At 29.8% G+C, this 12013-nt stretch overlaps 3 protein-coding genes across 3 annotated transcripts in view; 2 read left to right on the top strand and 1 right to left on the bottom strand.

The window, feature by feature from the left end:
* Positions 1-297, top strand: part of LOC119675633 — a 4429-nt gene extending 4132 nt beyond the window's left edge. Inside the window, exon 6 of the mRNA XM_038086839.1 lies at positions 286-297. Within this exon, the coding sequence (XP_037942767.1) occupies positions 286-297 (12 nt within the window). The remainder of the gene's footprint in view (positions 1-285) is intronic.
* Positions 298-1904: 1607 nt separating this feature from the next.
* Positions 1905-3672, top strand: LOC119681610. Its single transcript, XM_038094853.1, has 5 exons — positions 1905-2052; positions 2482-2817; positions 2878-3078; positions 3153-3266; positions 3484-3672. The coding sequence occupies exons 1-5, from the start codon at positions 1942-1944 to the stop codon at positions 3601-3603; spliced, it is 882 nt and encodes a 293-aa protein (XP_037950781.1). The 5' UTR covers positions 1905-1941; the 3' UTR covers positions 3604-3672.
* A 99-nt stretch (positions 3673-3771) lies between these two features.
* Positions 3772-12013, bottom strand: part of LOC119675632 — a 9631-nt gene continuing 1389 nt past the window's right edge. The window contains exons 2-9 of the mRNA XM_038086838.1: positions 11903-12010; positions 8993-9359; positions 8773-8946; positions 8543-8712; positions 8334-8478; positions 5588-5829; positions 3967-4441; positions 3772-3908 (exon numbers count right to left, since the gene is read on the bottom strand). Coding sequence (XP_037942766.1) covers positions 3772-3908; positions 3967-4441; positions 5588-5829; positions 8334-8478; positions 8543-8712; positions 8773-8946; positions 8993-9359; positions 11903-12010 — 1818 coding nt within the window. The remainder of the gene's footprint in view (positions 3909-3966; positions 4442-5587; positions 5830-8333; positions 8479-8542; positions 8713-8772; positions 8947-8992; positions 9360-11902; positions 12011-12013) is intronic.

The raw sequence follows: 12013 nt of genomic DNA, 5'->3' as shown, positions 1-12013 counted from the left end.
GATGAAACAATCACAGTACATTAATATCAATATATCCGCTATATAAAATTATATACACAATACATACCACATTTTTCAATTTTCTTTGGAACTGAATGTCCAACATTCGTTCCATGTTTTTAACGTTTTGCGGCTTTTGCTATTCTGATTCTAAAAATTTATTGTAATTTATTGTAATTTTCCATTTTTTGCATTTGCTTTTACTATTTTTTCTGGTTTTCCTCTTCTACTTAATGGCTTCTAGAATTTCACATCTTTTTCGATCTTTTTCAATACACATTACAGGATATAATATAATCATTTTATTAATATAGATGTGTATATAAATGAAACTATCGCAAATTGATTCATAATTAATTCACTAAACTATACAAAACCAATAAATATTGTATATTCTCCCCCTTTGGACTTTCCTGCCTACATCACTAGTCTTTAATGGCTAAATCCTTGTTGCGCCATATAATACCTGCTACGCGTAATACTTTGTCTACTTCTGTAATGATTTCGGATGTAAAGTTATTTGAAAATGTTATTCTCGACCCAAAGTATCCCATATCTGGTCTACACATATTTCGTATAGTGTCCTTGTGCTTAATAAGTTAATTGAAGATTATTAGCGACTTTATAGCTTTAAAAGAACTTGAATTGATTTTAATATTTATTGTATAATTATTGTTGAAATTTTTAAATCTTACTTTTGTCTGCTTATTTTCTCTGTTATATCGATAATAATCCAAAGTATTCTCAAAACTAGTGTGAGAATACCTTCTACTTCTCAAAAACTTTGCTGAAAGGAACAGGGTTCACTTAATATGGATCCCAAAACACAGCGGATTTGAGGTAAACAAAAAAGCAGATGAACTAGCCAGAAAAAGGGCGGCCTCATATTATATTGGACCACAACCATTCTGCGGTCCTTAAGCTTTTTCAAACTAAAATGAATGAGTGGCTGGAAAGAGCAGCTCAGACTGATTGGGATAATACAATTGCCTGCAGACAAGCTAAAGAATTCATGCCGTATCGATCAAAAGCCAGAACTAGGGAGCTACTTATGCTAAACAGAAGTGGCATCCGACTTGTCATAGGATTTCTGACCGGATATTGTGGAGTTAAAAAGCATCTATCGAACCTAGGTATTACTAGAGACGATAGCTGCATCTTTATTGCGAAGAAGAGGAAACAGCAGAACACATTTTGTGTCACTGTGATAGTCTCGCCAGACTCAGACTTCGGTACCTTTCTATTACCTATCCACTTACAATGAAATTAGGTAACATCTCTCTAAAGAACATAATGCGTTCTTAACTGCTACTCCTCTATGGAACTAAAGGAGTAACTGGTATGTCACAATTATCCTCAAAGGAATCAGTGATGTGATGATTAGTTCCCAAATCTAATCTGATCCAAAGTAGAATATGTTTTAAATCTTTAGCAGCAGACTTATAAATGAAAAATATTTTAATATAAATAACTAATTCTAAACTTGTCAACCCACAGCACATAAAAACAGATAGTTTTATATATCGAACTTATTATGTCTATACAATTAAACTAAATAGGTCATTTAAATCCGAAATTGATATGACGGCAACAATTAAACAGCTTTATAACTACAAACGATTTAAATCCATACAAAATGATTCGGCATTTCTGTTTCTGTTATATTATAAATATGCATTGTACATACATATATAATATATTGATTGTATGAAGCAGATAATGCAATAATGCAATTAATAATGATCATTATAGAGACCTTTATTTATTCAAATAATAACAACAAAAATAACCATAACTAACATAAAATTTATGCAAACACCAAAAATATTTATACTATAGATATACTAAATTTTAAAAGAAAGGCTAAAAATTTTAATAAAACGAATTAAATATAACATATTTTTCAGTTTTTGGCAAATTGATTATTAAAAATATCACACCATGTCTGAGGGATCTTCTCAACAAATACAGCAAGACAACCGCGATCGTTCTAAATCCACTGAAGATAATGAAAGTCCACGAGAACCCTCCCTAGTATGCAGAGACATTGATGTAAGGCACTTCATCTCTTTGTAATCATAAAGTCATTAATTTTAGTACCTGTATATTAAAATGCATCAGGCAATTATTCAGAGTTTATCTTAGCAGAGTATATTTGTTTTTTTTAATATTGGATTAAACTAAAGATGGGCACAGACATATGAGATGGAGTATTACACATACATGTGTAAAAAGAACATAAAATTCTAAATTATATAAATAAATAAATTAATTAATGCGTTATTTAATATATGTAATAAACGTTTCTTAGTGTCTACAAGACTTAATCAATTCGTTTTGTCCCTTTAATCTGGTGCATGGACAAAATATAATTATTTTTATGTTTAAATTTGAGTTCATATTTGCGAATCTTTTATTACGAATAATAACATATATACGTACAACATTTTACATATGTAATAATTGATATATACTTTTAAGATTAAAACAGAATTAGAATGTCTTGTGAAGTTACTTGATGGAAAAATTTATAAAGACGAGGAGGTTTCAATGGAAGAACTACATCAATATTTAATTGAGGATGATGGATCATGGTCGTTAGGAGATAATTTTTTAGTTTTTGTACAACGTGTTTTGCGCGAACAGTCATTTTCGCCTGATACGAGAATACATTTGATACGTACACTAGCTTACGCAGCACTTAAAGATGACGTCATAATTATATTACATCAGGATCGTAGGGATCATTCGTTGATGAACTTTGCTCAGGATATTGATAAACATACACCTGAAGAACAGCAGGCTTGGGCCATGTTTGTAAGTTGTAGATATTGATTTGATACATAAATATTATATAATATTAGCTTTTTTTGAAAGATGTGCAATCTTTTTGAAAATGTTGGCCCTTCAGAATGGTTACTATATATATCAGAATGGGACTATAACGGACAAACGCTTTCAAATATACGTGTAACGACAAAAGTTACAGTCCATTGTATATTATCGAATTGTCCTCAATTAAAAAACATTGGTTCAATGATTTTATACAATATTGCAATTAAAGAAGTTAAGACGGTTGTAAGATATAATGAATTTAAATATACCTTTTTCTATATATTTAGATCATTCCTTAACGTTACAATCTTTTACAGGTATTTGATGATGTAGCAGTAGAATTAACTATGGCTGTGCTACAATTCTACCAAAGTAGTCCTAATGAAGAGCAAATATTTCGTACTCTAAAAGCACTTGTAAGATTTCTCGAGGTGAGGTGATTATATATATGCATATTATTTTTAAATATATTTTTAGTAATCCAATTCTTTAATTAAATAATTTCAATAAACAAAAAATGGTTTTGCATATCTAAGAAAATTATGTTAATGTGTAAATACCTATTTAATATAATATAATAATAAATATTACATTATATGTTATATTATATATAAACTAAATATATATTTTCCTATACCTATATTTCAGGTATCTGCAGATGTGGCAGCAATAATTCAAATGATTGGTCCTCATCCAAAGCAATTTACTGGAAAAAGTGATCGAATTAATGAGCTGCTGAATGTTATTTGTCGAAAAGTTCCTTTATAATATACAAAAGTCTAAGTTTTTTAAATTCTATTACACTCTTAGTTTGTAGAATGTTCAAATTTTTTTACATTTTCTACCTAATTCTGATATTTAAAAAAATGTTTTTTAAATAAAGCTGCACTTTAATTAATTCAAGTTATTTAAAATTACATTTATTTCAAAAATGTATTAAAGATTAGTATTGTCATTGCAACACATTTTAAAATATAAAAAACTAGATTCTCCAGCCCGCAGTTGTAGCCAATTCTTCTGGTTGGAAACGAACATTTCTGAAGGCAGTTGAGTTTCCTGTAACGCTTCATCGTCTGTCAAAAATAATAAAATAAAAATAATTGAGCTATAAAATTAATAGAAATTTTATACTTAATTTATGATCATATGCTGGTGACTTTGTTATTGAAATTATATCTTCAGGTTTGCGGAGTAAAATCTTTCCCACACCCTTACACATGCGAAGAACCTCATGATTACTCAACTTATCTAATTGATCTTGATTTATGAAGTTGCAATTTAATATCCATTCACGAACATAGTCAAAATCACTCAGCAATCGTAGTGCGCCGGCTATATTGAATTTTATGCGTTTATTATAAATAAAGTCTAGCCAGGACTCACATATTATTCTTAAAATAAGTTTCAACACTGCAAGTTCTGTTGTTGCTTGTATTATGGGTAAAAAGATTTGGTCCAGAACATAATCGACATAGGTAGACTTCACTTCCGCATTATATGTATTTTGCTGCCAATGGGTAACTGGCGGAAAACATAGTGTAAAAGTGGCCAAACTTAATATCCGGCATACAGATGATAATATATTAACACATTCCTCTGTAGTATTCTAATAAAATATGTTTATATACAAGTAATTGTAAAATTTCATGATATTTTAAAGTCATTAAAGTTAGAAGTTAGTAATTTGTTGACAAAAGCGTTATACACATTAATTACTAATTATATATAAACTGATCTGGATATACAATAAATTGTAATATTTTATGCCCAAAATAATAGAACACGAAAGAGTAGAGAATTTTTTGTATTGCAAAGGATTTATTCGTAAGCATGATATTAATTTTTATAGATTTTTAATAAACACTATAAATCGTTTTAAAACTCAACAATTTTATTACTTTTCAGTTCAATATGGTATATCAGAAACAACAAACTTGAAATGGCTTTTTCATTTATGACTTTTTAAGACCAATAAGTGTTTTTCAATTACGCTAAAAACTGAAAGTAAGGGACTTCTTGAGTCGTCTGTCTCTAATAAAATGAATATATACTTTATTTATCATAATTTAGTAAAAGATTAGTAATAATAATATATTTATGTAGCGAAGTAAGAATTAGGATATAATTCAGCATGATGAATATTTTCTTCCCAACACTAGTAATGAGACCGGTTTCGTTCATTTGATCTAACGCCCGCAACCGGTTCTTTTTGTTATTATTATTTAAAATCTATACAAATAATATGTAAATATAATAGTTCATGAAATTCATCATTCATCATTCATCATTAAATCAAGGTCGTTAGCACTATAGGAAGTTTAAACATATCACTATATAATACAATTAAATCACAAAAAAGCAGTGATGGGATAACCTGAACCAAACACAGCCTAGGTAGTGGATTCTTATTCTAGGTAGCCATATTCTTATTTTTGTATTAGTCTAGTATTCTAATGTGTTAACTCATGTTACATGCATATTCACGTCTATATATGTAAGCAAGCAAAGTATATCATATCTTTACTCTTTGGAAAATTTTCGAATATGTGAAAATTAAAGAGCAGTGTGAGTGAATTTTGTATAAATAAAATGAATACTAACACTATGCATCTTAATACAAGTCAGTAAATGAATATTACTAGCAAAATTTTCGATTGAAAAATTATTATAATGAAGTGTATAAGTTAAAATAATATATGTATTTTCTTAATATAAGTTATAATCGGTGCTGTTATAAACGTAAGTTTCTTACCTTTAGTTTTTCAATATTGACTTTGACCTCACATATTAATTTTGTGCGCAATGCAATGCATACCAGCATTAAAATGTCATTCAAATTAGAAGATAAGTTTGGCAGCTTAAATTTATCAAATAATTTTAGGCAGATTTGCACGTCCTGTTCTAATATCTTGAAAAAGAGACTCATTTTCCATTCACAACATAACAATTTTGTTTGTTCAGTAACCCATATGCGCATTGAATGGACTGAATGATCTGAGTAAAAAGAATAAAATTTATTATGTGTACATATAGTATGCCCTCGATAATCGAAACAATTATGTTATAAGGTTTAACTCGATTTCCAAAATGTTGAGATTATCAAGAGATTTTTATTTTTCTAGTAATGTATTAAACTACATCCAATATGTTATACATACCTATATACATGGAATAATATATTTACTAGGTAGATACGAGATATTTACCTGTACCTTATATATTTGGTACCTTATATTTACTGCTAAGGCAGAAAAAATTTTGGTGGTGCGTATGCGATAACATATTGTATTCTAATTAGGAATAACAATTACTCAAAAAAGGAAACAAGAAAAAATAGTGTCGCGATTATACAGATTACAATGAAAATTGTGATCGGAAAACGGAATTTATTTACAAACAGGAGAGATTTTGATAAAAATTCACCATCTCCTTCGATTTATTGAAATGTTTTTATGAGCTTAAAACAAAAATACGCATATCTCGGGAAAAAAGCTTCTTCCGGAGCGATACCAGGAATATGGTACATGAGGATTTTAGAATTTGCATTTTAGATCATTCGCACGCTCTGTGAATGACAGACTATTCAAATTTCCTACGTTGTAAAGATAAATAACATAATTGAATACTTTACTTATATAATGTCCATTTAAAATCGTTTATATTTAATTACTGTTGGAAATGTATAATCATTATTGAATAGTGGACTATCCTTATTTAATTAATTGTATTTAACATATATTAAAATCAAGATATTCATTCACTTTTTGACTTCAGATAAGATCTATATTAATAAAATTAAGTTGGTTAAAATACAAATAAACAATTACCAATATTTGTCATTCATGAAAATATACATCAAATATTTTTAGATTTAGATTTAGAAAATTTTGTAAAAAAACTAAATCTTTTTTGAAGGCAAAGAATAAGAAATACTTTTTAAAAATTAATGTATCTCTCGTCTCACACCAGACGTATGCGAAAGACATATCCGTTAAAAAATCTCAAATTATTTCACAAAAATAACTAAGAATTTTAACTAAGAACTAAGAATTAATTACACTAGTTTACAAATAATTAAAATATTTCCTTTAGGGAAATTTTCCATGGAACTCGAAAATCACAACGATTTTTTTTCCTGCGTACCATTTTCGAGTTATTTGCAAAAAACCGTTATTTTGACTTTTCTCAAAACATCACCCTTCACATGGCCCCCTAACTTTATTTTTTTAGAAGTTACTATAGTAGTGCGTAATATATCAAATTAAAAGTGAAACTTGTATGAACATTTTAAGCTACATAACGTTAATATAACTTATTTAGTTTCGCTGCTATAGCTGAAAATGTACAGATGAAAATGTTTTTTTTACGCTTTTTTCAACTTTTTCGATTTTCATTGTGATGGGACTCCCGCTAAAATATTTGAAAAAATTATTTTTTTGATTAATGTTAAAGATTGTTTTAGTACAAACATTTCGAGTGGCTTAACATAAAAATCGAATAAAAATTTCAGAAGTTATTTGCCATTTCCCAAATTTCCCCAAAATAGTGGTTTTTATTAACAAATCAGAAAAATCATTTTTTCGAATTTGTTTTTTTTAATTTAAAGTGCAAATCAAAACAATATTATGTAAAATTATACAAATTTTATTTAAAAATTAAAAATTAATATTATTAAATAAACTTGCTAGCTAAAAATACTTGCTAGCTAAAAATAAACTTTTGCATACAGTAGAGTCCTTGTGCTGTGACACTATTGCGTCAAATACTGAAATAATAAAAAATACTTGCATTTTATTGGAACGTAAACTTGGAGAAGATTTATTATACGAAGTTTTCAGACACCATATATATGAATTGGTCAATTTCTGGCAAACAGTATCGATCAAGACACAAGTTGTTATTTAACAGACTGGAAACGACTAGCAGTTAGTTATGAAATCTTAGGCTAAACGATATGAAATTACGTTTCGATCACCCGACGTTTTTTACCATATCATTTCATATATTTATACTCGAAATGAGTTTCGTTTGATTGGCAATAAATTTTAAGAAAAAAGAGATAGTATATTTATTGTAAAAAATAAACATAAAAACTTGGTAAATAAATAAAAATTATTCATTAACAACATAAAAGTATTATGGACATTTGTGGTATCTTACTAAGGAATTAGTGGCTTAATCGTTTTAAATAATAAATTTCCTGTCCAAATGAAAGTAAACATGGCGAAAGCTTTTGCAGAAAAATAACCAAATGATTGAATTGTCATCCAAAAAGATATCTACATTTTTGAACTATTGTCCGGTTTTATTGCTCGTAATCCTGGTAACTAGAATTCTCTTTCTGATAATCAACATGACCTCACAGTACTGAGACTATTAAACTTATTTTAAATTTTATTTAAAAAAAAAATGAAAAGGAATGGAGATTCAACAAAATATCAAATTAGTGGGACCACTCTAATATATTTATATTAAATTTGTTTATTTTTGTAACTTACCAATCCGATGTAAAATTGGTATTTGTTCAGAAACTGGAACTAAGGACGAGTTTCCCATGTTAATAGTAGGAAAGAAATTATTGCTTAAGTTGACTAAGTTAAAAAATACTACTATCCAAATTGTGCCTGTAGCCGTACCCAAGTTCTATCAAAAAAAAACCCATTTAAAGTACTTAAATAATACATATCCAATAAATATATAATCGTACATTCTTTGGGCATCCATGATAAGCATCAGATATTTTAGTTACTAAAACATTTATAGAATTATTCGAAATAAACGTAAATCGAAAAAGTTGATCCCAAATATTATTACACACAAAATTAGTAAGAATTTCACTTACACCTCTAAGAGTAGAATGTACTGGCTCTGGAATATCTGGAGCATATATTAATAGTATATTAATAAAAGATTATATTTTCACGAAAATTTATTAACCTTCAATTTTCTGCATTTGCATCCAAAGTCTTATGGAATCAATATGAATTACAGAATAACATGTTATTGGAGTATCCATCCACCAAAGTAGTATATGATCCAAGATTACACCTACAGATGACCATATTATGCGCAACCCATGTGCAATTAAAGTATCGTGATTGCTATTAAAGTCTATATAAAAAAGTCATTAATTTGTTAAGCAAACCAATTTACGAACCTTGAAGAATGCTTGGGCATATTTCATTCGCTTTTGATAGTAACTGCTCTATAAGCATTCTTTCCCTTTCTAAAAACATATGTGTATGCTTCCGGCACTGATTATTATCTTTTTCAACATCTGTTTGGAAGCCGTCACTATTATTTCTCAATGGTCTATTGAAAGCATAACTATCATTTTGGAAGCATTGGTGAATTTCATCGGTTCCAATATTTAATGTTAGTATGCGCAAAATTTCTAAGCTGGAACAGTTCGATTCACAGTTTTCTAACCAAGAATTTCTTTTACTTTCCTCCTGCTTATTAATATTCAAAAGCCCAAGCATTAAATCTAATATGCTCTGTTCAATGCGTGTTTGAGATATAAACTATAAAATACAACAAGTAAAATATATATAAAAATATAAAACATGATATTTTTCATATAATTCCGAAAAACGGAATTATTGCTATTCTTAATAGCAAAAAAGTTTGTGAAGTTCACTGGAGTAAATTTAGGAATTCGCGAATATCTAATGGAACATGCGAATGATTTTCGAACAATTTGTGAATAAGATACTTAAAAAATATTTGAATAGTTATGTTTGTTTTATACGTATGAATGTAAGAAAAGAATAGTGAGTATTGAATAAAAGAATATATTTTAATAAGAAATTGCAATAAATGATATATGTATATAAATACAAACAAATAAATGAAGATCGGAGTATCGATCATCTACGTAAAAAAATCAACACCACTAGGGCCGTTAGAATCGGGAAAAACCTCTCCGAGCCGTTTGAACCGAGGTTTCAGACGGAGTGACTCCGTGTCGTATGACTACTTTAACCTAATGTTGGAAACGATAATTCAAGCAGCATATCTAAACCGCACTGGCACAATATTCTACAAAAGTGTGATGCTGCTGGCCTGAGCACCCGCGTCATCAATGCAGCATTTTCCAATTTAGGAAAACAAGCGAAGCAAATGAGTCTTGTGATAAATGAGGACAAAACAAAGTACTTTTTGTCAACAAAAAAATCCAGTGAGCGTCTTGGGACCCATGTCACTGTTGACAATTATAAGTTCGAAGTTGTAAAAAGCTTTGTTTATTTAGAAACCAGCGTAAACACCACAAATGATGTATGAGCTATACAGCGACATTGACGTAGTTAATCGCATAAAAATCCAGTAGTAGTTATAAAATTAAAATTATTTTCATAAATTTTTTTGTTTTTTATTTAAGCAAGATTTTTAGCCCCCTTCTATATAGTTGTCATATTAATGATTTACTATCAAAATTTTGGAATCTTATAAAACTTTTTTATATAGGGAGTATTAGTACCTTGTAATCAAAAAAGAACTTATTCGTTCTTTTTTTGAATTCCCGTGCTTATCCAATCGGAAATTTTTTTTTATTTTCACGCTGGCAACACTATTATACACATTCTGTCAAAGTTTAACGCATATCGTACGATTCGTTTTTGTTTGGCGTCTATACAAAGAAATCGAAAAATTTTTTGTGGCGATTTTTAGCTGAATTTCATTCAAAAAAAGCGTCGTTGTGATGCGACCAAAGAGATGATTAAGGCTAGTTGAGTCAGTGCACCTGAGCACTTTTAACCTCTATTAACTGCCAGGTTTCTTCAAAACCCCTCTTTACGCCTTGACTAGATTATTATTTATCACTTCATCAGACTAAGCAATAATTGACCTCAGATCTGCATACCTAAGGAGCCGAGGAACCTATAACCATTCTGAGATTTGATAACGCAGTGTTGGTAAGTCTGTCAGATTTCGCAAATAATTTCAGGGCTCTATCCTTTATGTATTTTTTGATGGGATCAATATTGATATCCCTGTGGATGTCATTCGTCCTAATGTACCATGGAACTTTGAAAAGTTATTGGAGGTAATGAAAAATTTTGGCACAGCTAGTTCATTTCAGTTGAACATGTTTAAGCCATGTTAATCGTTTGTCCAACATGATACTGAGATATTTAACGCTTTCCTCCCAGTTTATCACCATATCCTCCACTCTCACTCTCGACGGATTCTGTCTCCACTTATGCGTTATAAATAGAGCCTTAGTTTTTCATTATTGATTTTTATTTTCCATTTCTGAAAATACTCCAGAATGAGGTCTATATGCTCTTGAAATGTGTTCGTTATGTTGAGAGCACATTTATCTGAGTATAGCATACATGTATCGTCAGCATATAACGCCAGAGTCGAGGGACCTAACATTGGAATATCAGATGTATAAATGTTGTAGAGAGTGGGGGAAAGTGGCGATCCCTGAAGAACCCCTGCTTCTATAGATCGGACTGACAAGAGAGCGCTGTTGATTTTCGTGCGAAAGGACCTCCCACGTAGGAAATATCCTTTAATATTTTTTAAGTAAATTAATTAAGAAAAATATCATATTGTATATTTTAATGGCTTTATCAAGACATTGATATAATTCAGCGGATTAACATCCAGCGGTTTCGCTGGCTTGGTCATGTCGTGAGAATGGATGAAGATGCACCGGCGAAAAAGGTGTTTGAAGCAGTAGTTGGTGGAAGAAGACGTAGAGGTAGACCGTGTCTCCGGTGGAGTGATCAAGTTGAGGGAGAACTAACTGGACTTGATATACGAGACTGGAAAAGGCGCGCACGCAGCAGAGGCGCCTGGGAAGACATGCTGCGTCAGGCCGAAACTCGGTAACGGGTTGTTATGGCCACATAAGTAAGTAAGTAATATTTTAATGGCGATTTCTAGCAGATCATGTTGCGCACCTTAAAGTCTCTTCAACTTTTCAAATATCTTTACAAATGAATACCAGAACCAATATACAATATATTAATTTTTAATCGATATTAATTTACTGTCAAATGTTTTAAATAAATATATATTTTTAAATATGCTTAAACAACAAATCAAAAATTACCTGTAAAACATGGGAGAAATCAATCGCTTTCAGTGTTAAAAGCAATGACGGATAATTATTACTGCAAACATTCGCATTTGGTTTACAGCATCCATCGCTTTTTTCATCCTC

Source organism: Teleopsis dalmanni, chromosome 2 (assembly GCF_002237135.1).
Source record: "Teleopsis dalmanni isolate 2A chromosome 2, ASM223713v2, whole genome shotgun sequence".
NCBI classification, from domain to species: domain Eukaryota; kingdom Metazoa; phylum Arthropoda; class Insecta; order Diptera; family Diopsidae; genus Teleopsis; species Teleopsis dalmanni.
The sequence above is the reverse complement of the archived record's forward strand: the minus strand, read 5'-3'. Positions and strand labels throughout refer to the sequence as shown.